At 38.2% G+C, this 22,115-nt stretch overlaps 1 protein-coding gene across 2 annotated transcripts in view; it reads right to left on the bottom strand.

Moving 5' to 3' along the window:
* PCSK5 (proprotein convertase subtilisin/kexin type 5) overlaps positions 1-22,115 on the bottom strand; it is a 261,404-nt gene that overhangs the window by 39,224 nt on the left and 200,065 nt on the right. The window contains exons 21-24 of one of the 2 annotated variants that reach the window (XM_030004192.2): positions 8,433-8,535; positions 5,062-5,198; positions 2,881-3,078; positions 2,468-2,536 (exon numbers count right to left, since the gene is read on the bottom strand). In XM_030004192.2, coding sequence (XP_029860052.1) covers positions 2,468-2,536; positions 2,881-3,078; positions 5,062-5,198; positions 8,433-8,535 — 507 coding nt within the window. Of the gene's footprint in view, positions 1-2,467; positions 2,537-2,880; positions 3,079-5,061; positions 5,199-8,432; positions 8,536-16,359; positions 21,263-22,115 lie in introns of those variants that run through there. The other variant, XM_030004193.2, reaches the window with a different exon arrangement.

Below are 22,115 nucleotides of genomic sequence, written 5' to 3'. Positions count from 1 at the left end.
GAGCAGAAACACAAGCGAACAGCATCTCTACCTGATTAATTTTAATTTTGAAGTTTACAGGTCATGCTTTATTTCAGGAACACATGGTAATTTGCAAAAGCTGCTTGGGATCTTGCTATTAGCCCACTGCTGTGCTTCTGTTCCAAATAGAGCTAACATTAAACCAATCTCCTTGACTCTCAATAGTATATGAATCATAACTACCAAAGAGTTTCCTTAATAATATGCCCCTTACCAAACTCTGGCATCTTATATACTTCTGACTTTACTCGGCAGTGAAAGTTAATACAGTCTTTGTTTTACCTGCATCCATTCTGTTGATCTTTGAAGCTTTTAAAAAGCCCATTTTAAATCAGAACTTTGAGTGCAAGAACCTGAGAGTAAATATGTAGTGAGTATTATGGATTATTAATATTTAGGAGATGAGTGATCTTCTGAAGACAAAGGCGAATGAGTACAGCTCCTTTTTCTGTATGCCAGCTGCCCATGAACAATCTTGCAGTCTCCTTATGCAGGCTTATTAAGGTCATATACAAACAAAATCAGCCTCTGAGTTACTTGCAATGACTATTTTTAAGAGAAGTTGCTATTCATAGTGCATTTCACCCTAATTCAAAGCAAGGATTGGCAATAAACAGTTGCAGAAGAGACAGAAAGAATTTTTAAAGTGTTGTAAAGAGCACTGAAAATATTACCATAGGAAAGAAAGTAACATCTGATAGCAGCAAAAAAGATTGGTATTGAAGCAGATTCTCTTGCTTAACTCCTTTTCTTCTTTTTTCTCCCCACAACCAAGCAGGCAGCTGACATGAATCTGGATAACACGCCATACAAAAAAATACCACAGTGTAATTGCAATCATATTAAAACCTGGTCCCTCCAGCTCTTCATTCAGCAATATTGAAAGCTACAGGGGTAGTCACAGAGGAAAGCATTAGGCTTGACTGCATTCATGCAGAACGGCTGGCCACCAGAGTCATAGGGAGTTTCATGATATGACATATTAGATTGGATGACTGGTAGAAAGAAGAAAGTACTATGTGATGAAAATCCTTACATAAGTTTGGGATGCATGAGCATTTATGTTGGTCTTGTTTCCCGGGGAAACATATTGTTGACACAAAAGCAGAAAGAACATTGAAATAGCTGTGACTACTGGTGGGAATTAATTTCTGGTTTGTTTTTTGGGTTTTTTTTTGTTTTGTTTGTTTGTTTATTTGTTTTTTCTTATGGGTTGCTTTCAGTTTTCTTTCCTGCTATTCACTCTCCTTTGTATAGCAACATTCAGTCTCCTGGTACTCATGGTAGTGCCTATTAAACCAGGCTCCAAAAGACATAGGGAGCAAGTGGGAGAAACCAGAGGGCCCAGTATGAACTCCTCTGTGGAAATCTGTCTGAATTCAGAGAGGGGATGGAAGGTCCTGGTAGTCTCTAAGATTAGCACTTAGCAAGTAGTAATTCCAGATAACTATTTGCAGATTGGTGACTTGCTCTAGATTTGCACCAAAAGAAGTAAAGCTTAGGTCTACTTTTTTCTTCTGTATAATCCTTCAAGGAGATTTTAGCAAAGTCTTACTTTCTGAAATATAGATGGTCTTGTCAAAGCATCTTGGCACATCAGTACTAAGTTGGGCACTACTTTACGTAAACTCTGTGCTTTCTTAAGAAGAAATTTGTCTAAGAGGTTGCAAGTGGACTGCCTTTCTGATGAGTCACACTGTTGCCTCTCAGTCTTGAGTTACTGATCAGTTGTACTGCTGTCCATATAGTCACAGGAAATAAAATTTTCTTAATGTAAACACAGCGGAAACAATGAATTGCAATGTCTTTTGAACATTTTCCATCCTCTGTGAAGGTGAACTATTGAGATACAGATTCAATCAAGTTCAGCAAGTTAAATGGCATTTATCTGAAAACAACAAACTGTCTGCCAACATTGTATTATGTTGAGAAGGAACTTTTTTTTTTAATCAACCATGAAAAATGAATCAATGTTTTAGTATTTTTTTAGGGCAGTAGCATTGCTGTTGCAGTGACTTGCTCTTGAATAAAATTTAAGGTCTGTCCTTATGTCTATTTCCTTAAAAAAAAGCACAGGCTAATGATCTATTTTCAGGTCTAGAAAATTTGAACATCTGTGATAACGTTCTGTGTCTGATAATGGCTTCAGAAAGTCAGTATATCTCTCAGCCTAAGCGTGGCATTCAAGCAGGAAAGAAAAAAAAAAGCACTGCAAAGGTTAATAGCTAAATTAATACAAAAATATTCTTATTTATGCTGGAGAGAGAATTTAGAAATGGTGTTAAAAAATAAATACACTGGGAAAAATACAGTTTACTTGGTAAGAGAATGCAACAGTGACTAATTGCTCAGCAGCCTACACATAGGCTCGTGACAAGAGAGGGAGGAGGAATAATTTTTCCCTACCTTAAGAATAAGGATAAAGGTTCATAAAGAGAATATTCACCCAATTTGCAGTTCTGGCATCCATCTGAACATGATATGCAATCTTCAGAGTCAGGATCTTCCACTTCACCTGTATTTTGCAAATCACCAATTTTGGGTTAATTCTAGATAATGGAAGGCCAACATTTGGAAGCACTGAGCAAGGTTCCCAGAAACAAATTTTATTCAAATTCAAAAAAGGAGAAAGACAAACAGCAATTTCTTTTCTCATTTATTCTTGTGTAACCCCACTCAATTTGAGGAAAATACTCCTATTTTACATTAACATGATATTAGAAGAGAATCAGACCTGGAGTTTAAAGACCTCAGGATCAGGTGTGACTGTATATTACAAAATAGGAACCACGACCCTTAACCCGATTCCTGTAACGAATTAAATAGAATATTTGTTATCTCCTGCTGAAGGATGCTTACCTTCTCTACAACTATGCTTCTGACATATGTCTTGCATAAGGTAGTAGCCTCTGAAACATCTTTTGCAGTGGCTGGAGTTCAGGCACACCTCACAGTGTGCAGAGCAAGCCATACAGGTATGGTCTGAATGGTAGTGACCTGGAGGACAGCTCTCTCTGCACTCCCCATTGTACAGGAAACGTTCAATCCCTCTTCTATCTGTGTGGCAAACAAATAGGAAAAAGATGTTAGCCATAGAGGACATCTGGGCATAAGATTCAGCTTTATGAATCACTGGTGCTGCAGCTGATGAGAATTAATATTGTTCACTGGCTGCTAGATTTGTAGTTTTACACCAGATGAGCTAAAATGTATAAAAGTTTCAGGACATCAAACATTCCACATTCCTGGAGATTTATGGCATTTAAAGGTGTCATGCTAATGACTACTTACTGTTTACATCCATCAATCTAATAAAATAAGAATCAAGAGATTTCCATTACTGAGTTCCCTTTCAGTGAACATACAAGTATTTGTAGTGTATTGTACATGCGGATGTAGAATTGCTATTAGGAAAGCAAAGCTGTCCACTTCATCTTTGGAAAGGATCAGTCTGTGTCCATAGCAGATTAAACTGTAATGCTCATCCTAGTCACAGCTAGAATCTGGAATAGTTTAGATTTGAATCTGAATAGCAAGTGTGCATCTATTTGCTATCAGAGCAGTAGCACTCTCTAGTGCATGGGGAACTGGGAGGTCCCTGCTTCACATCCTTCTGAATGAAGGAAACCTGTGAAGACACCTGCAGGTCCATGTGCCATGTGCTGCAACATGGGGAGTTTTCTAATGGGTTACCCTACAGTATAAATTATATACATTAATGTGCTAAGTGCTAAGTTTTAACTATAGAGCAAGAATTTGCTTACCATAATTTATTTCTGAAACTGCAGAAAAGCAGCTATAATAGGAATAACTGCTGCACCATTGCAGAAGTATTCAGACTTTGTTTCTTTTACTTTTCACATACAAATCTTTAGAATGATCTTTTCCAGCCTCCTCAGGGTGTGACTCTCATCAGTGTCTTCATTTCTTGATACACAGAAATACAGAAATTTATATTGCTGTCCACCACAGGGAGAGACTTGGGGAACAGTTATACAAAAGTCTCCCTCACATTGGACCTGAAGTACCATTTGAAAACTTCGTCTACTCAGTCACGTTTCCCAAAGTGAGAAAGTCAATCGCATCATCAGTACGACAAATTAATGCCAGTCATACTAGTGTTTTCTTGTGATCTAGACACTTATTACTAAATAAAGCCTGGGCCATTAATTACCAGGACTGAAATGGAAGTAGCAGCTGAAAAGAAAAAGGCTGTGAATGCATTGTGAGTCCCCAGAAAAATGTCACAAAAAAATCCTCTTTATTAAGTGAATTGAAAGTCAAATCTTACATACTCATTTCCAAGGACAGCTCAGGCTATTTACACATACTTGTATGTAATAGCCTCAAGTTCTTCACCCATCAGGTGTTACAGAGGTGAGAGGGAATAATTTTTAAAATGGAGCTTCAAAAGGAGAAAAGTTGCTTTTTGGAACAACCACAACTTTAACTATATTACCCTCTCTCTCAACCTAAGCTCTGTAAAAATGTGTCAGAAAGACAAGTTTCTATGTGTGTTAGTGGTAAGCTTCTCTTTGCAGGCCCTGGTTGTCCAGCTGTAGGGACACAGCAGTCTGTGGTGAAACCCACCACACGTTTCCTAGCCTTCCCCAGACAGATGTTTTGGAAAGCTCCCTGGCTCCCTGCCTGCTTGTGCAAGCTTGCTCCATTTCAGTGTAGCACATACTGTGTAGAGGCTGGGGGAGGCATGTATGGAGCTTTGTTTTCCAGAGGCAGGCTATGTAGGTTTTCTGTCCTTTTTTTCCTGTGCTACTCTTTCTGTTTCTGTTAATGTAGCTCGTACTCAAAATATACAAGGAAAATGCATAAAGATGCAAGGACAATGCAGAGTTGTGTTTTCTTGTACTTTTAAAAAAATAAATTGTGTTCCAACTCCCTTCAGGGTTAAAACAAGATCATGATGCAGATCAGTAGCAAAAGCACTGTTTATTTTATTGGCTCTAACAACTGAGAGCACAGGGAAAAGGAAACTTGGAGGCCTAGGAAGGGGAAAAAGCTGCAAGAGGAAATCTTTCTTACCTGTTCCACAAGCAATGCATTTGTTAGGTTCACTTCCACTGCAGTCCAGGCAGGTATGATGGCACAAATGACATTGTCCTTTGAATTCAAACTTTCTTCTGGGACATTGCATAACACAGTGACCATCGTCAAAGACTCTTTTGTGGCAAAGAGAGGCATAATTACAAATTTAGCAACTATTTGTTCTTTAAAGAAAACTAACAAGAAACCCCGAATGCTCTTCTTTCTCTCTATTTACAAGAGTCCTTGCACTTTACGGCTTCATTTTCCTGATCTTATTTATAGTATTTACTAAGTGGAAAGTCAACCATGTTTTGAACCTGGATCTTAGACTTCAGAGATTAGTTTTTTTCTGAGATTTTTCTGAGAAAAATCACCTTTTGGTCCTGTACCTAGATGTCCTTCTACCACAATCCCTGCAGTGGTTACTTATGTCTGTTAGAAGGAAAGCAAGACTTGATCTTTCTCTGTGACGGAATGATCCATCTGTTGAAGTTTCCTATTAGTTTTACTTTAAAGTCTTCCTGTGAGCAACATTATGGCTTCAATAAAATGACTTTGTACATAAAGTCAAATATCTATCTGAATCTTGGCCTTTAGGAGCTGTATTTTTAGACTTGCATATCTGCAAACACTTAGGAGTTTTGCTGCTAAATATTCTCCTTTTGCTGGGTAATGAAATATTTGGTAGAGAATCCTTTTATGAGATGAAAATTTCTGGTCCTTTTTTCACCGCTACTTAATGTCTACTGGTTTTAATCTGTTTGGGACAAAAGTAGAAAAGCATCAATACAGATATGACTATTAAAAGAATATAAAACAAGTTGGCTAGAATTTGACAGTGTTTTCAACATTAAGAAAATAAGAGAGGAGAGACTGTAATCTTCCACACTTAACTGTTTTTACCAGTTTGGTATCTGAGGACTTAGGACTCAATTTCTAGAGAAGCTGAGCACCATTCAGGATCTCAGTACAGATTTTGAGACTATCAGCTTGTCTGTACACCTAGGGAACAGTAGGCTTTCCATAACATTAAGATAGTGCATGCTTCCTTGGAGCCAGCCAATGGCATTAGAGAATGTCTGCAATATGCCTTCATAAATTTGAGTTGCTATGGTCATTGTCAGATTTATTCTGAAAGAAGAGGAGAAAAATATCTGCTAAGTTAAAAACAAATATTGTCAAATAGTCTTTGAAACCATTTAAAATTTACCATGATTGGAAAAGTCTAGGCTTATGGAGTGCGAAGATGGAAGAATAGGCTATCATGCAAACAGCCTTCCTGAAGTGCATGTAACAAAGAAAACTTAGGAATTGATTAAAAAGACTTATGAGGCTCAAGGCAGGCTGCTGGATGGAATCAGGGAGAAGATTGTGTGGGTATACGGAGTATTCAGCAAAAATGTATTTCTGCTCTGGAGTCTGACAATAAGATAGTCCTATGCAGACTGTAGCTCATATAGCTATACCTGCATGTTTAAGAGCTCCTTTGGTTGGTTTCTTTGCAAATGGGACAATGTGACAGAAGTACTGGAGGTAGGAGGGCTATGCTTATATAACATGCAAATATTACTGTGTTGTATTACATGTGCTGGCTGTAATGATAGCCATCCTTACAAACAGCTCACACAGTGGTAAAGTACATTTGTCTTGCTTTTTGTTATGTTGTCCCTAATGGAAGACACCAGCAGGTGAGATCTCGCCAGTAAGTTTTGGAGCTCAAACAGTAAACAGACAGGCAAGGAATTTTGTGAAAATCAGTTTGGCTGGACAAAAAACTACAATTCCATAATTTTTTAAAAACAGGTAACATCATTTTGAATTGTCAAACAAGATGATCTGACAGTGATTTTATTATGAAATAAGGTGACATCTACTGCTGAATTTTCACAAAGAACAGGGATTGTTCAGTGTTTTTGTTTTCACATTATTTTCAGTAATCCCCCCCCCAAGTCTTTTCATACTTTCAAGGAGGAAAGGTGTTCCCCTGTAGGAAAGCAGTACTGCTGAATTTTAGTCTGTATTATCTAATGGCCACTCATTATTGTCTTCAACAGATACCACAGGATTTAGGATTCTGTCAATTAAACAGGTCTATTTCAAGTACATAATGAATAATGTCCATTGGAAGGATTTACTCTTTAGCCTCTGGGTGAGATTTTTCTTTATTATTATTTCTTTTACTACTGACTGTCATACTATGACTTTTTCTAACAGCTTTCATAATGTACAGAAGGAGCATAGAAATCTTTTGGTAACCTTAGATACCAAAATTGAAAACTGTTAGAGGATTTGTTATAGGGGAGACAGAAGCACCTTTCCAAAACTCACAGAGACCTCATTACTGCAAACACCTAGGTGGTTTTGCCTAATGGTGTTGTTCTGTACCTTCTTTGTTTTGCAAATATCTGTGTGCAAAGTTCACAAAATAGGTTGCAAGGAAACACAGACAGTCTAATTTAAATGCAACTGTGCATTGGAGAAATCCAGTCCACAGTCCACAATTCTGCCCAGACTGCCTGTGCTAATGCCATTTCTGACGTAACACACCTTAACTTAATACTATTTCCTCAGTTATGAATTTGTCTGGACTCCATTGGTCCTGGTGTGTCTTTTACTGGTGTAGTCATGTCATAGATATTTGCAAGGTAAATTGCAGGGTTGCTTGGGTTGGTTTTTTTCTGTGCCTTACAGGACCTGATTCTGATTTTATACCACTGTAAATATCAGCTGACAACAATGCAATCTGACAGAACCACAGCTATCAGTGCAAGAATAAAGCTATTGGTAGGACATGACTTTAAAACAAGCAGACTCCTGGAATAGGTGCGAGATGACCTAAACATAAGCCTCTGATCTGCAATGTCCTGTGGAAAAGCTTCTTTCTAGTTCTGTTCACTCCTTATGGCAGGTTAGAAAAATCAACCTAACTTAAAACACCTCAGTTAGGGGATGATGTTTAGGTGCTATTAACATCTCCCAAACTAGCTGATTGCTAGCCTCATTGTCCGTATTCAAGCCTTGTGCCAAGCTCCATAGCTGTGTACAACTACAGATGCCCTAGACTCTTGTTAAATTTATCACTGTTGTGATTCTAGAAATTATGGTTTTGAAAGGATGACAATGAAAGAGAGACTATAAGAGAATTTTTTTCTGTATCTGTTGGAATCATCTGGCTAAACATCAACTGCCCATGTAGCCAACTGTCTTGTTCAGATACCACTTGTTTTCTCACTTGCCTGGGTTTTGTTTGCCCTAATCATTGCTTGCTTCTTCAGTTGACTCTGCAAGCTACTGCTTAAGACCATATAGCCACTTCTCCAGATGATGAGGCGAGGCCTTTGTGCTGCAATGTATTAGGAGACAATCACCTTGTGAGTGGGCAGCTGATGCAGTTGTCCGGCTCAGGTCCAATGCACATCTGACAGGATGCTTCACACAACTGACATTCTTGGGAATCATCGAGGTATTCCCCTGGTAGAAAAAAGTTTTTTTTATTTCAGATCAACATCGCACGTTAAAAAAAAATGATTCACCAAGCCAGGCTGGAAAATATACTGAGTAAAAGGAATTAGATCTGTTCTGATTTACTGAAATGAGCACGTTTCCCTGTGGTATCAGGAAAACAAGTACTGGCTTCCTTGGATATTAGTAGTTTCTAGTCCTTATTTATTTATTTATTTATTTCTATTTTCCATGTGAATCTGACAGTGATTCTTGTTGTTCAGGTTAATGCTATTTCTTTTGCATCAGTTGAAGTAATGGACCTCCTTAAGATTCACCATGGAGAGTTAGATCAAAACCAGTGCTATCTAGCAGTATTCGTTACCTAATGTCCTTTGGTGAAGCTGCAACATGCTCCTGATTGCAAGCTGCAGCATAAAGAGTGTGCTCTTATGGGTGTGGAGTACGCTATGTGAGGAGAAGGACTTGAGTAAGCTTCCATTAGTCAGAGACATGTTGGTGCCTCCCAAACCTCTAGCTAGAACATCTTTTGTCCCCCTCCCAAGCTGCTGCTGGAAGACTCCACATCTAAAAGCTCTCATTTAGGCTGAATGAAAATTTGGTGCCCAAGCACTTGAAAAAAATAATATTATGTAATATGAATTATTGCCTTAAAACTGAGATAAAGACATAAACACTTCCAGATCATGAATACACTAGTACTACTATGGCACTGAAGTGCAAAGTTTGCCTCTTTATTTACTGAATATTAAGTAAAATAGTGGTACAAACTGGTAAGCTGTATGCTTCACAACTGTCAGAGCAGAGATATTAATTTGGTAAGTAGCATGAATACTGTATCTGTGTGCAGCATTGTGTGGAGACAGTAAATCCATTTATCAAGCAGTTTTATAAATCTCAAGATTGGGTCTTTAATGTCAGTTTGCTGTGGGAAAATTTATTCTAACTGAGTATATATATTTGAGAGAATTGGCTGTTCCTTTATTCTTAAGTAATGGAAGAGGTTGGGCAGAGAGTCCTATATAATACATAAAACCTGCAGTTTCTATGGATACTTCAATATGGAGAAACTCTTTCCATTTGCATTGCTGCTGGGAAATCCAGATTTGGCAAACACAGTGAACTTTAGGAGTCAAAATACAAATGTGAAATGACTTGGTTTTGGCTCAGTTGCAATGAGTTCCTTACATTGAAAAGCAAAGGCACTGGACCAGTAACTATTGCTGTAAGTGTAAAATGATGTAGGAAAGAAACATTTTCTAAAATACTGCAAATTATGTTCTCTGTCCGTTGTGTTTTCTACTCCATATTAATCTGTGTTAACAAATTTTATAATAGTTGAAATCTCTGGTATGAGATATAAGCTAGGATAGTACTTATCATGCTTCAGGGGAGGAGGACAGTATAGTTATAAAGGCATACCAACTGGAATGCCCAGCCAACTGTGGGTGAAAGCTGAGGTACCCAAAATGTAGGTAAAGATACAATTTTCATTTTGTAAAGGTTTGTGTGTCTCCTGAAGAACACAAAAAATGTAAAAGGCAAGCCAAAAGCCAGTGACAGAGCCACAGAAAATACAAAGACAATGCTCCTCAGAGGCCTAGGATCAATGCTAACTAGGAAGAAGTTCAGAACTGGGAACAAATGAACAGTCTCTTGATGAGATCAGGGAAACAGAAATCTTTGCATACATATGCACACATTTTTATAGTTCTCATTATCCAAACAGCATTTTGTGTATATATATATATTTACATGCATTTATGTTATCCCACACGTGCCCATATAGGCCTTGAATTGTGTAAATTGACGTAATTCCATGGAAGTGGTGTAGCTTTTCTGAACTGCAACACTTTATCTGGTATGATAGATTACTTTATAAAGCACTAATTATAAAAATGTTATAAATTGTATAGTTGCTTGACATAGAATTGAGCAGGATTCTGAATTTATCCAGATATTACTGAGATTAAAAGTTGTATTGATTAATAACTATCGCAATACAGAGTATTTATAATTCTCACTTTCTAAAAAAAAAGACTGTGGCCTGCTGTCCAGTAGATCAATAGGTCACTGACAGATTTGCTTAATGTAGGCCTCTTGAGTCTTTCCGATACATATTCAGAGGGTATAACACGGAAACCCATGATCTCAAATGCTCTGTGAGATTTTAAAGTATAATTTGATACATATATATATATACACACACACATATATATTTGGACAATACACAACCATGACAAAATGCAGTACCTGCAAAGTCTTCCTATTGCAGGTTTGGTGGCTCAGTGCTTTATACTAGTGGCTTTACGTCACTGGGAAATCTGTCAGGGCAATGTTACTAAACAATTGCTTCTCTGATCTTGTTTTGTGATACGTGTTAGAAAAACTTTTTGTTTCTCTTGTCCTTCACTTTATTTGCCCACACTGCCTGTATGCTTATCCATCGGACCTGAGCTACTAATTCATACACCTCAGCTATGCCCACTCAAATCCTTCCCACATGGTAGAAGTGCTTAGTTTTAAAAGGTTTTTCTTATTTCTTTGTAGTGCCTTTCTTTGGAAGTGCTGTAATGCATTTCAGCTGTGCTGGAATAGTGCCAAGAAGACCAGTTCTCTGCTTACTTTATCCTCCAAGATGAAGCATTTTAAAGCATACCATTATAAGAATGTGCACCAGAAAATACTTACATATTAGGCCCTCTGAATTGCAAGTCACATCTAGAATTGTAGATCTGCCACTAAATGTTAACAAAATAGTTTTTAGTGGATATTCGAAGACTTAACACTGAAATGCAACTTTAAAGAAGACTTTTAAACTATTCCAAAGGGCAATGTAACTGTTTGCCAGAGTTTCTTGTGGGTGATAGATTTCTTTACAAATCTCGCTAGATAAATACTAGTTACCAAAGCCTCAGCTCTCTTTTTTTAAATTTCTTCTGTATTATATGAATAAGGCTATGTTAACAGACATAATGCCTCGTAATGGGAAGATTTTCATGTATAATTTTTTGTGTCACTAGTTAGAAATGTTTAATTTAACATCTGGGCTACATCACGTTGTAGGCTGTGCCTTTAACTGTGTACAAAAGCCCTACACTTACGCTGAGTTTCTATCAGTTGATATGATGAATTTTAAAATGAGGTAAGGACTATTGTCTCCTATTAAGGAGGCAGAAAAACTAAGTTGCAGTAAGATCAAGTTAGGGTGTATTAACATACTAGAACCTGTCTCTCCTGAGTTCCAGACTAGAGCACTATCATAGTTGCCAGGTAGTAGCTATGTCTTTGCATAAGTAGTATTAAGTGTACAGCCCTTAGCTTGTCACTATTTCTTTCCTGCTTTTCAAAAGGTGTGCCATTCATTGACAGCACAGGGTGTTTCAGGAGACCAGTTAGATGAAGGTGTGAAGTTGTCCTTGTAAGTTAGGCCTGGAGATAGATGGTTTTATCTGCTGGCAGTCATAAATGAATCTTTCTCTTGTAGCCTCCCCATGAGAGTTAGTCACTGCAAGTCACGTGTTACTTCCCGACTTTTCTCAATCAAAACATCACTTTGTCTAATTTAAAAATGCTCATTGGTTATCTTTGATAGCATTGCCCCAGTGGCTTTTCTTTATAATCAATGAAAAAATGACCTTATTTCTTCCCTTTTGCTTGTTTACTTTCATGGGAGCCTGGCTATGGATTTTGTACTTGGGCTTTTGTATGTAATCTTATGGATTACAAAGGTTTCACAAAGCAGATAACAAAACATTGATCAGAATTGTTTTTCATCAATCAGCAGTGAGAACCAAGAGGATTCTGTCTTAGGGAGCTCTCTGCTTTTTCCATGTTTGGCCTTGATACATTTTATTTTGGCTGGCTTGTGGGATCAGCTCCTTGAGTTTTGCTGAAGAAGTATTTATCCATAAAGCTTAAATCCATAAAGAACTTAGACTAACCTGCATATAACAAGCCATTAAAATTCACCCTGAGGATTCCTCTTAAAGTTACCACTCTGTTTAGCCCAAAGCTTTAATATTTGATAGATTACAGTTCCCTGAAAGAAATCTTGTCTTCATCTTGAAAATGTTAGGACATGGAGATTATGGCATTTCCTTTCCCCCTGAATTTTGGGCAGTCATACAAAATTTGAGCCTGGTTTCCGATTATTTGTCTAGCTTCAGCTTTCAGTCTCCTGCTAATTATTCTCCACTCAGCTGTTTTACACAATGACCAAATTTCTGTCTCCCTATGTGGATGTGCAGAAGGGACAAAGAAGATAGCCTTCATGGGCAAAACTTTGGGGTGCTATGATTTGAGGTGATCAGAGGGATTCAGGATTGGAAGTCATCTTTTCAAAAGTGCTCTAGGAACAATGAACCAGAAGGCTGAAATTAGGATGTTGGTTCCTAAGTCACTGAAGCTCCCCCTTGTGCCAAGGGACAAAGCAGAACCTTGAAAAGGGCTGAACATCTCTTCCCTGAACAGCGGTGTGTGGAGTAGAGTGTGATATAATGATTTTAGGATGAAAAGGCCTTTTGTTGCAGGATTAGCTGAGATCACACAGAGCCTTAGGTTAGCTTTAGTTGTGACAGGAAGGAGAGAGGCAACTGCCTTTATCAACTACACTATCTTACACAGCCCTCTATTCTTTCCCTTGCAGAATAAAAATATTTACATTAGCCAAAGCTGCCTTTTTTGCTGACACAAAGGGGTTTTTTTACCCTCTTTATTCTGTGTGTTTCTTCCTTCATTTCTATGTAGTATTTGTACAATGGTTGTTAGAAACCCATTGAAGAGCTAGAGCCCTCAGGGATACTGGGCGAGCATAAATAGACTCCAGAAGGACATTCTTTTAGCATTTTAAAAATGAGATTTAAACCTCCATTTGTAGTACATTTTTTAGCATTTTAAAAATTAGCTTTAAACCTCCATTTCTACTAATAATGTGGATGCCTGCAAGTAAAAGCTGGCTGGGATCAGGGCTTCTCCCTTGCCTCTGTAAGCACAAAGGTCAAAGCCTGGCAAGGTTTTCTGCTGCTCACCTAGAGCCTGAAATTTTACAGTCCTGTGAGAAAGTGGGAAGGGGAATGGAGTAATCCCAATCTGTATTGCTAATGCTTTGTTCTGTACCCTAGTCACTTCTTGAAGGAGAGGCAAATACTACAGCACTCTCAAAAATTTTAGACTGACAATGGAAAAAAAATCTGTTTAGCCTCTCCATTTCTAGAGCTTCCCAGCTGGAAATTTCCCTGTCCGATCTTGTCAAGCTTCCTATGTTTTGTGAAGCTCAGTAGCTGGGAATTTCCTAAAGCACAGTGGAATGGAGATGCCTGAATGTCACTGAAAATTATCTCATCATGCTGATAGTACTGCTTTGGAAATCCACGTAGTTTCCTGTGAAATATGCAAAAGAAAGGTGGAAGCTGACTGTATACATTGAGTAAAGCTGGTGTTATTTGCAACTGGAGCACATTAAAGATAGGATCTTTCAATGCTGGAGGAAAACACATGTCATATTCCAGAGTCAACCATGATAGCATGGTGTCTCTCTCCTATGTTACACAGCAAGGAGTATGTAATTTGTATACACACAGCCTTCCCTGTCCACAGGATTTCTGCAGTCTGACTTGGAGAGACATAAACTTGAAATGGGAAGAGCTGGATGTCTCAGGGCAGTGTTTCAGTGGTGTCATTTGTCTTAAACAGAGAGACCCCTGCACAGAGTGTTTGTACTGGAGATCTCCAACTTAATCAGGATGTGAACACAGATCTGCTGATCTGCTGATAACTGGGCAGATTTCAGCAGGCAAACTATTGTCCCAACAAGATACAACAACATAGATTCATACTGCTAATCAAGTGCAATTTCTGTTTAGTCTGGGGAGATGAGTGCATATTAAAGCCCGAAAGAAATCTACCAGAAAGATAAAGGTTTATCTCCTTGGAAGTAAGGAGCAGACCAAATAAAGTCTTTTAATGAAAGGTATAAAGGAGTAAATTTTATTTCTATCTGTAACTCTTCAGCCATCTCAATACCCTTACACTGGTGATCTCCCCTTGCTTAAAATCTCTGCTGGTTCCTTGTATCCACTATAAGCATTTCAGGAAAAGCCAAGGTGATCGCTTTTGATGATTACCCTGGAAAGCACTGGCCAGGATGTTCCCTTTAACAATCACATGGTCCATGCTGAGGGTGTAGAAATGGGTAAATGGTACAGCCCTTCTAATTCAGAAATAGCTGGAGAGAGGCTTTGTGGTGCCATTTGGCTATGGGACCTCTTTGAATTCTATTTTCAGCCTTGGGATTGAAAGTGCTCAAGGAGGCTGTGCTAGAGGCAGACCCAGCAAGAGCAGCATTTACACCAGTTCAGTATGGCCTTGCTCTTGGAGTAAGAAAAGGGGCTACTTTATTTGGAAATCAATATTTGAGTTATTTTTGTCTTTTGATCCAGTGGCATTGCACAGAACAGCACATTAGCATGGTCATAAGGACCATGGCTGACAGCAATGCAATCCATGGCGACTGGCAACCAGGTGCTAGATTTTCCTTTCAACCTACATCTCAAAGAACATCTGCAGGCATCAGGAGGAGGGCAGTGGGCAGGCTAAGGACAATTGTAAATGGAAAAGATATGCAGTATTATCTGCATTATGACTATATCACATTAGTCATGCTCCAGTGAACGTTCAGTGCTGTTACTGAGTTTGCATGATGGAGCCACTAATTCTCCTTGGGTAAATAAATATTCACTGCCTGTCGAGGTTCTAGCTTCCCCCCCCCGCCCCCCGGGCTGGTTGGAAAAACAGGTATTTAATCAGCTCATTGCATAACACCATAAAGCAAAGATGTCTACTGTGTTTTGTGATGGGACATTATTTTTTGCTTTGAAAAGTGATGTTTTCCTGGAAGACCTTCAACAAATCCATCCCCCAAACACTGAGAAACACTGATAAATAAATGACTGTACAAGGGGCATTCTTCTAAGCTGTGTCTTGCCCATGTTTGGCAGCAAACGCATGAGCTGCTCATAAAAAGGAGATGTAACAAAAATCAGCCTTTGGTGTGGTACTGAAAGGCTGCATTTATTGCTTACCAGAATTTTTTTTTTTTAACTGCTCAGAGCCTTCTCACCATAATATGCTTTCCTTTGGCTACATTTCCCATGCTAGAAGTGAAAACTGGCTCTGTTTTTATGCAATAAATATTGATTTGTAATCCAGAAAGTCCGTCCTTCCAGCATTGTTTCAATCATAGTGTGGCTATTAAAATATAATTCTGTGGTGGTGTCTGCTACCCTTGCACAGCAGGTGTACATTACTGCAATGTCTCTAGCTTTATCCTGAGGATTTCAGAACAGTTTCCCTAGTAAGACCCAATGTTACTGTGCTCTGAGACTTCAGAGAAATGTCCCAGGACTTCAATAGATCTGAATCCTCTTTTCTCATCAGTGTGGAACCAATGGTTGAAATGCAGGTGTTGGTTGCATTTCCACTGGTTGGATGCAACCCTAAGGTTCAGAGCCTTAGTTTGTTCTCAAGGACACTATGTTGCTACCCACAATTCTTTAGTCCTTGCCAATGAGGAGGATTTAAGCCCCAATACACTCTCATGATAGATAGTAGTAAATAATCAGATAATCAATTTCATAAAAAATTGAAATCTCCCAAGATAGTTTAAGTAAGACAAGTAAATAAATATTATGCAAAAAAAGAAATCAGTTTTTCCCCTGATAAACAAAATGTTCATTGAAACTGCATATTCTGAACAATTTCATGCAAGTTGTTGTTGGTGTCAGTTTCTTTTGATGAAAACTTGACTAGGATTTTTCTTTGTATGCTGTAAAACTTTTTTAATGCTTGCTTAAAATATTTTGCACAAACATCTAATGGCAGAACTTTTCTTGATTCATTCTGTACCAATGACATGACAATGGCATATCCAATATAAATATAAGGCATGGTAATGGATCACAGACAAGTTATTGTTCCGCGAGTTGCACTGTAAATTGAAAGCTTTGACTCATACAAGCAGTCACTTAAATGTCTTTACAGGAATCTTGAATTTATAACAGGCCTTCTTACAGTCATTCAGTTCATTAAATAATTTCATTAAAAAGTAGCAGTTAGTTACCTAAACTGGCCACTTATACAGATAATGCTTACTTTGGTTGTGATGTGGCTATTAAGAGATTAACTTGGTCATCACCAGTTGCAAGCTGTACTTAGTGATGGGTGAAATTGCTGTAATCAGCTCTAGTATCTCTGTATATAGGTTTACTCATCTTCAAGGCTCATACTGTCATACCTCTTATCATTACCTGACAATGTGGAACAAGCAGCAGCCCTGCTATTATACCATATATTCAGTAGCAGGGGTTGCTCAGAATTTCACAGGATATTGGAAAGTTGCAATCCCAAAAGAGATTGGGGTAGTCTGTATAGTCTCATAGGGAAATCTTTATTAGAAAACAGTGTTCTACACAGAGGGGGAGTTTGCAAAGCCTCCCCAGAAAGAGGCAGGTTATGCCAGTGGAGATTGTTGTGGGGGTAGGCACGGTCTAAGCCAAAAGCCACAGGAGCTACTGGTCAGAAGCAAAAGGTTTCCACTGACATATCTTGGCAGGTATCTGATTTGCTGATCCCATAACACTGGTGTGTGGCTGAGGTGGAGAGCTGCAGCTAGAAAGGGAGTAAGGCTGTAACCCCATTGCAGAAAAGGAAACACTTCTTCTGTTATAAAATGACACCCCCACACAATAGGCTTCTGCAGGATGTTCTTCAGGTCTGGGGCATGCTAAACTTTTTTCTGGTTAAAAATAGTGTTAGCACATGTATGAGATTTTTTTTTTTTTTTTTGGACCAAAGCTGTCATTGTCTTTGAGACTTTTAGTAAAGAGGAGGTCTACTTGGGTGTTCAGTTTGCATTTAAGTCAAGGATTGTGTAAGGGTTCTCCTAAACAGACGTGAACTGGCAAACATTTTACCATGGAAATGACATGTCTTAACTAGAAGAGCATCTTCAATTTGTCATTGCTTTTTGATTTGTGATATAAATAAGGCAGAAATCAATGAACACATTTGGATGTTTGCCATCCACAGTCCTTTCAGACATGGAGAAAAGTATCATTTTGTTCATGCTTAGCAGCTTCTGATCTTCCTAAAATGGTTCTGCATGTCAAAAACAGTGTCAAATACTGAACACTGCAAACTACTCACCATTGAATCACAGAGGGAGGATCGATCACCTAAGAAAACTCTGCAGCTGGGAGCAAACTAGCTTCCTTCAATTGCAATCATGCTGCTGCAGCAATCCTCTTGTACAAGGACTAACTATAGTGCTGCTTATGCATTCTGCTTGCATCTGGCCACTGCTATTAAGGCATCACAAATAAAAATGATCAAAGAGTTGGAGCTGACACCAGAAAGTACTGGTTTTCAGCCTAAAACTCAGTTAGTTCTATGCTTACTTGTCTGTGAGACTTCACAGCTCAACATTTACAGATAGACCCTCCAGAGCAGGTTTCTTTGGCCAGAGCTATAACAAGTTTTTTATCATCCTTGGTATGTTTCCTACCCAAAGAAGATGAAATCTTGACAATACAAGACACCATGATTGATGGAATTTCTCATGCCATTTGGAAGATGAAGGTGGGGTGGGAGCTGAAAGAAGCAGCTCTTCATACAGTGTTGGTGTAAGGATTAGGCCAACATTTTTTCCAGGTGTGGTCTTACCAAACTACTGCTAAGGATGTGCCATCCCACATACACTTGCTCCCAGGACTGACAGGGAAACTATGAAAATGATGACCTAACTCCTGTTTGGTGACAATGAGATGTTTAAGGCTGAAAAGTGGTTTTTTTTCAGGAAATTCTTCAGTGAATGTATTAAAACTTCATCTGAATATATGACTTCTTGGATAAGTTGCCACTTTGGTCTCCACTCAGGTTGTAGGACTAAGTGGGAAATGAACAAGAGCATTGGCTAATGCCAATGGAGGATCTCACCCTGTGGGGGTCACAGATGAATCTACATGGAGCCCTTTTGATTTACTGGCAAGGACAGACAGCCTGCTGTTCTCAAGTGGCAGTGTGGGGTTGTGATCTGAGGTGTACTGGATGTCAGTATTGGCATGGGAACAGCCATCAATATCTCACTGTGCAAATGGCCATGTATGACTGCAAAGATGAAACCTTCCTCCTAAACTGTCTGAGCCAATGGGTAGTTATGCATTTCACTTTTTAATCCTAAGTCTGCAAGAGATTAGACTCATCACAAACTCTTACAGGTCAGAGAAAGACAATATTGTTACCCACTAGGGCTCAGATATGGCTGTACTGCTACGATACAAAAGGTGTCCTCCACAGAAACCAGACATTTCTGCAGCCATAAATTTCATCACTTAAAACACAAATATCGGCAATAAAATTAAATACCCTTACCCTCCCAATTTGTTTCAATGATTTTCGTGTGGTATCTAAGTGCTCTATACCATAAAGCTACATGTGCCCTTCAACAAACATATTTTACTTATAGGTTATCAACATGTTTTTCCAGACCAAAAGAACAGGAATTTAGGTTAATTTAATAGAAAAAATAAAATATGGAATAACATCGATTTTGGCCAATATCAATTACAACAGAACTACCCTATTTTACAAATAACAACTGAACATTTTACACATGTACAGTATTTTTTCAGTAAAAATGAATTTGGATATAACAACGTGTCAGTTTTTTTAAAGAAAACAAAGATATTAATTTTTTCTCTATAATAGTGTTAGAGACATTTGTAAGTATCCAAACAAATTCTTTACAATCCATTACATAATTAAATCTCAATTATGAATATATATTTATATAATATATATATATAATTAACTTAAACTTTGAAAGCATTATGTTCTAGTTAAACATGTTATACTGAGAAATGAGGCAGTAACAGACTAGTAGTTAAACTAGCACAAACTGAATTCTTTTAAATTTGAGTGTTTATCAGGAAATTTGTAATGGGCACCAAAGGAGCTTGCCTGGCCCACTATCATACCGAACCAGGTTGTAATAGTTTATCTGCTCTCTGCTAAAGGTGGCACACTACCTCTATAAGTTTGTATCCATTCATTTGTAAAACTTCCACAATCATTTCTGATCCTCTTTATTTTCTAACATTTACATGCTTAAACACCTGCAATCCATTTTCTATTTGTGTGTCCTCGAAAGATAACCGAGAAAGACATTTTATACATTTTAAGTATTATCCCCTGAAAACAGTATCTTTGAAGTTAATTTTCTGTTTTCTGCTAAATGACTCTCTTTTAAACAGTATGCTAAGTGAAGTTGATAAAGATATATTAAACAGAAATTTGTACTGGCAGTTGTGTGCCTGGGTAAAGAGAAAGGCAGCGGCCACTTCTCTCACCACCCAGGATGGTTTTACAGTGAGGTAACACCGTTGGCCTCAGTAGGACTATTCCTGCTGAAATTTCTACTGTGAGCAGATAAAAGCAGATAAAGGCCCATCATGACACAATTGTTACACCAAGAGAACCATTGATTTATTGCCCTATATGTAATTATTCCTGGAGATGTATTTGGCACAATTATAAATCCAGTCCTGTAAACACATCCTGTCGCATATAGTCACACTTTGCATTTACATATGGGCACTATGAAACAGCTCCACATATCTGTATGATAATATCCCCTTTTTTGTGAATGTTACAAGACAACAATAATTTATGAATAATTCTTACGTTAGCAATGTTTTCTGACTTCCAAGCGTATACATTACTCTCGCTTATGCAAACCAAGAGAAGTAGTATCTTTTGAATTTGTTCACTACAGGAACAATGTTTTTTTTTAAGTTTATTTGAAATAGCTTTGACAATTTAAAAAAATAAAATAAAAATCCTAGCATATCTGTTAATAAGCTAGCTGTCTAAAAATGAAATCTATATGACCAAAACCACATTTTGGGCAAACATATATACATACTGCATGTGATACAAAAAGCAGCACACAGCAGAGGAAGTAAGAAAGAAATGTGTGCAGAAATGTTCACTTTTCTTTTTTTAAATACTGTTACAAAAGGGTTAGAACTTAGTCCTGCAGCTAATGATGTTTCTGATCCCCTCAGGAACTCAAGTTCACCCTGTCAATACACATAGCACAAAAAAGACTAATGCAAACATTTTTGTATTGTTTAATTTTAATCCATGTAAACGTGTGTTGTATTCTTGAAACACTCTTTAAACATCTTGGAGGGGAAAGAAGCAGGAAATAAAGGGAAGAAAAAGGACCTGCAAAAAATAGGAATAATCCTAAGGTTGACAGGAAATCAAATCATGAGTTAAACGTTAATTTTGGCATCAAATGCTTTGGTCACACAATACTGACTCTGTGATCCTGGATGCTCAGCTCTAGACACCCAGTTATGAAAGGTAGGCGCGTTGTAGTTTTTCCATTTAAGTTCCAACAAACAGTTCACCATCTCCCCAGACAAAGAGTGGGGGGAGAGAGAGAGGTGGCTTTCTTTTTTTTTTTTTTTTTTTTTTTTTTTTCCTTTTTTCCTTTTTCAATAATACGGATTAATCTATAAGTCTACAGGAGCAGGAGGGTGCTGGGAGGTGTCAGTTCACCCCTTGTGCGTACATGTTCTGCAACACAATTGCTGAAGCACTTTCCGCTGGCAGAGATTGTTCTTTTTCACCAGCATACAGAATCCTCCCTCGGCCCAGGACTCTTCCGTGGCTTCCGGAGGGCAGCAGCAAGAGAAGGAGGGGAGGTTGAAGGTTTGGAGAAGATGGCGTGTACAATGGAGGAAGGTTTAATTGGTCAGACAGGCAGATTTGGTTGAAGAGACCATTCAGGAGCAGGTAGCAAGTAGGAAATTTGGTCCATCAAAAGGAATTCAGTCAACAGCATTTTTTTTTTTTTTTTTTTTCAGGAAGAGATATTGTGTGGTCCAACAGGGAATGATTGGTATCCATTTATGAAAAGGAAAAAAAGATTAGAAAGAGAATAATTAGAAAACAGTGATATTTACAGCAAAGGAATTTGTTCTCATTTTTTATGAATCAAAAGAATAAAACAGTCAAACCACAGAAAAAGAATAAAACATTCTCAACAGAAATGCAAAGTCTATAGAGTGAGTTACACTAGTAACCAGCACTTGATTGTTAGACAAAGAAATGAGACCCTCTATGCTTTGTAAATCAACAGAAAAAAACCACCTTCTGGACTTTCCTGGGCTACCCTAGACTGTTGAGAACGTGTGCTGTGTGGTGGGATCCAGGATGGTGCATTGCAATTGCCTGAAGGCACACACACTGATGTATTGCCCTTTCATGGCAGCTGCACTTGGAAGAATGGGGGAGACAGTACTGAGATGGGGCGTCTCCAGTCTTGGGCAACTATGTGTGTATCTGATTGAAGTTGCATGTATACAAATGAAGAGAGATTTATCGAACTGTATTAAAGACCAAACTGGTATGTCAAATGTTTGCATTGCAGAATTCAGCTGCAATACCATACTGAGACTGTGGTTACTCAAAACTCTTAGCATTACACTTCCTCTTCATTTGTCCATCTATATCTGACCTTC

This window comes from Aquila chrysaetos, chromosome Z (genome assembly GCF_900496995.4).
Source record: "Aquila chrysaetos chrysaetos chromosome Z, bAquChr1.4, whole genome shotgun sequence".
NCBI classification, from domain to species: Eukaryota; Metazoa; Chordata; class Aves; order Accipitriformes; family Accipitridae; genus Aquila; species Aquila chrysaetos.
The sequence above is the reverse complement of the archived record's forward strand: the minus strand, read 5'-3'. Positions and strand labels throughout refer to the sequence as shown.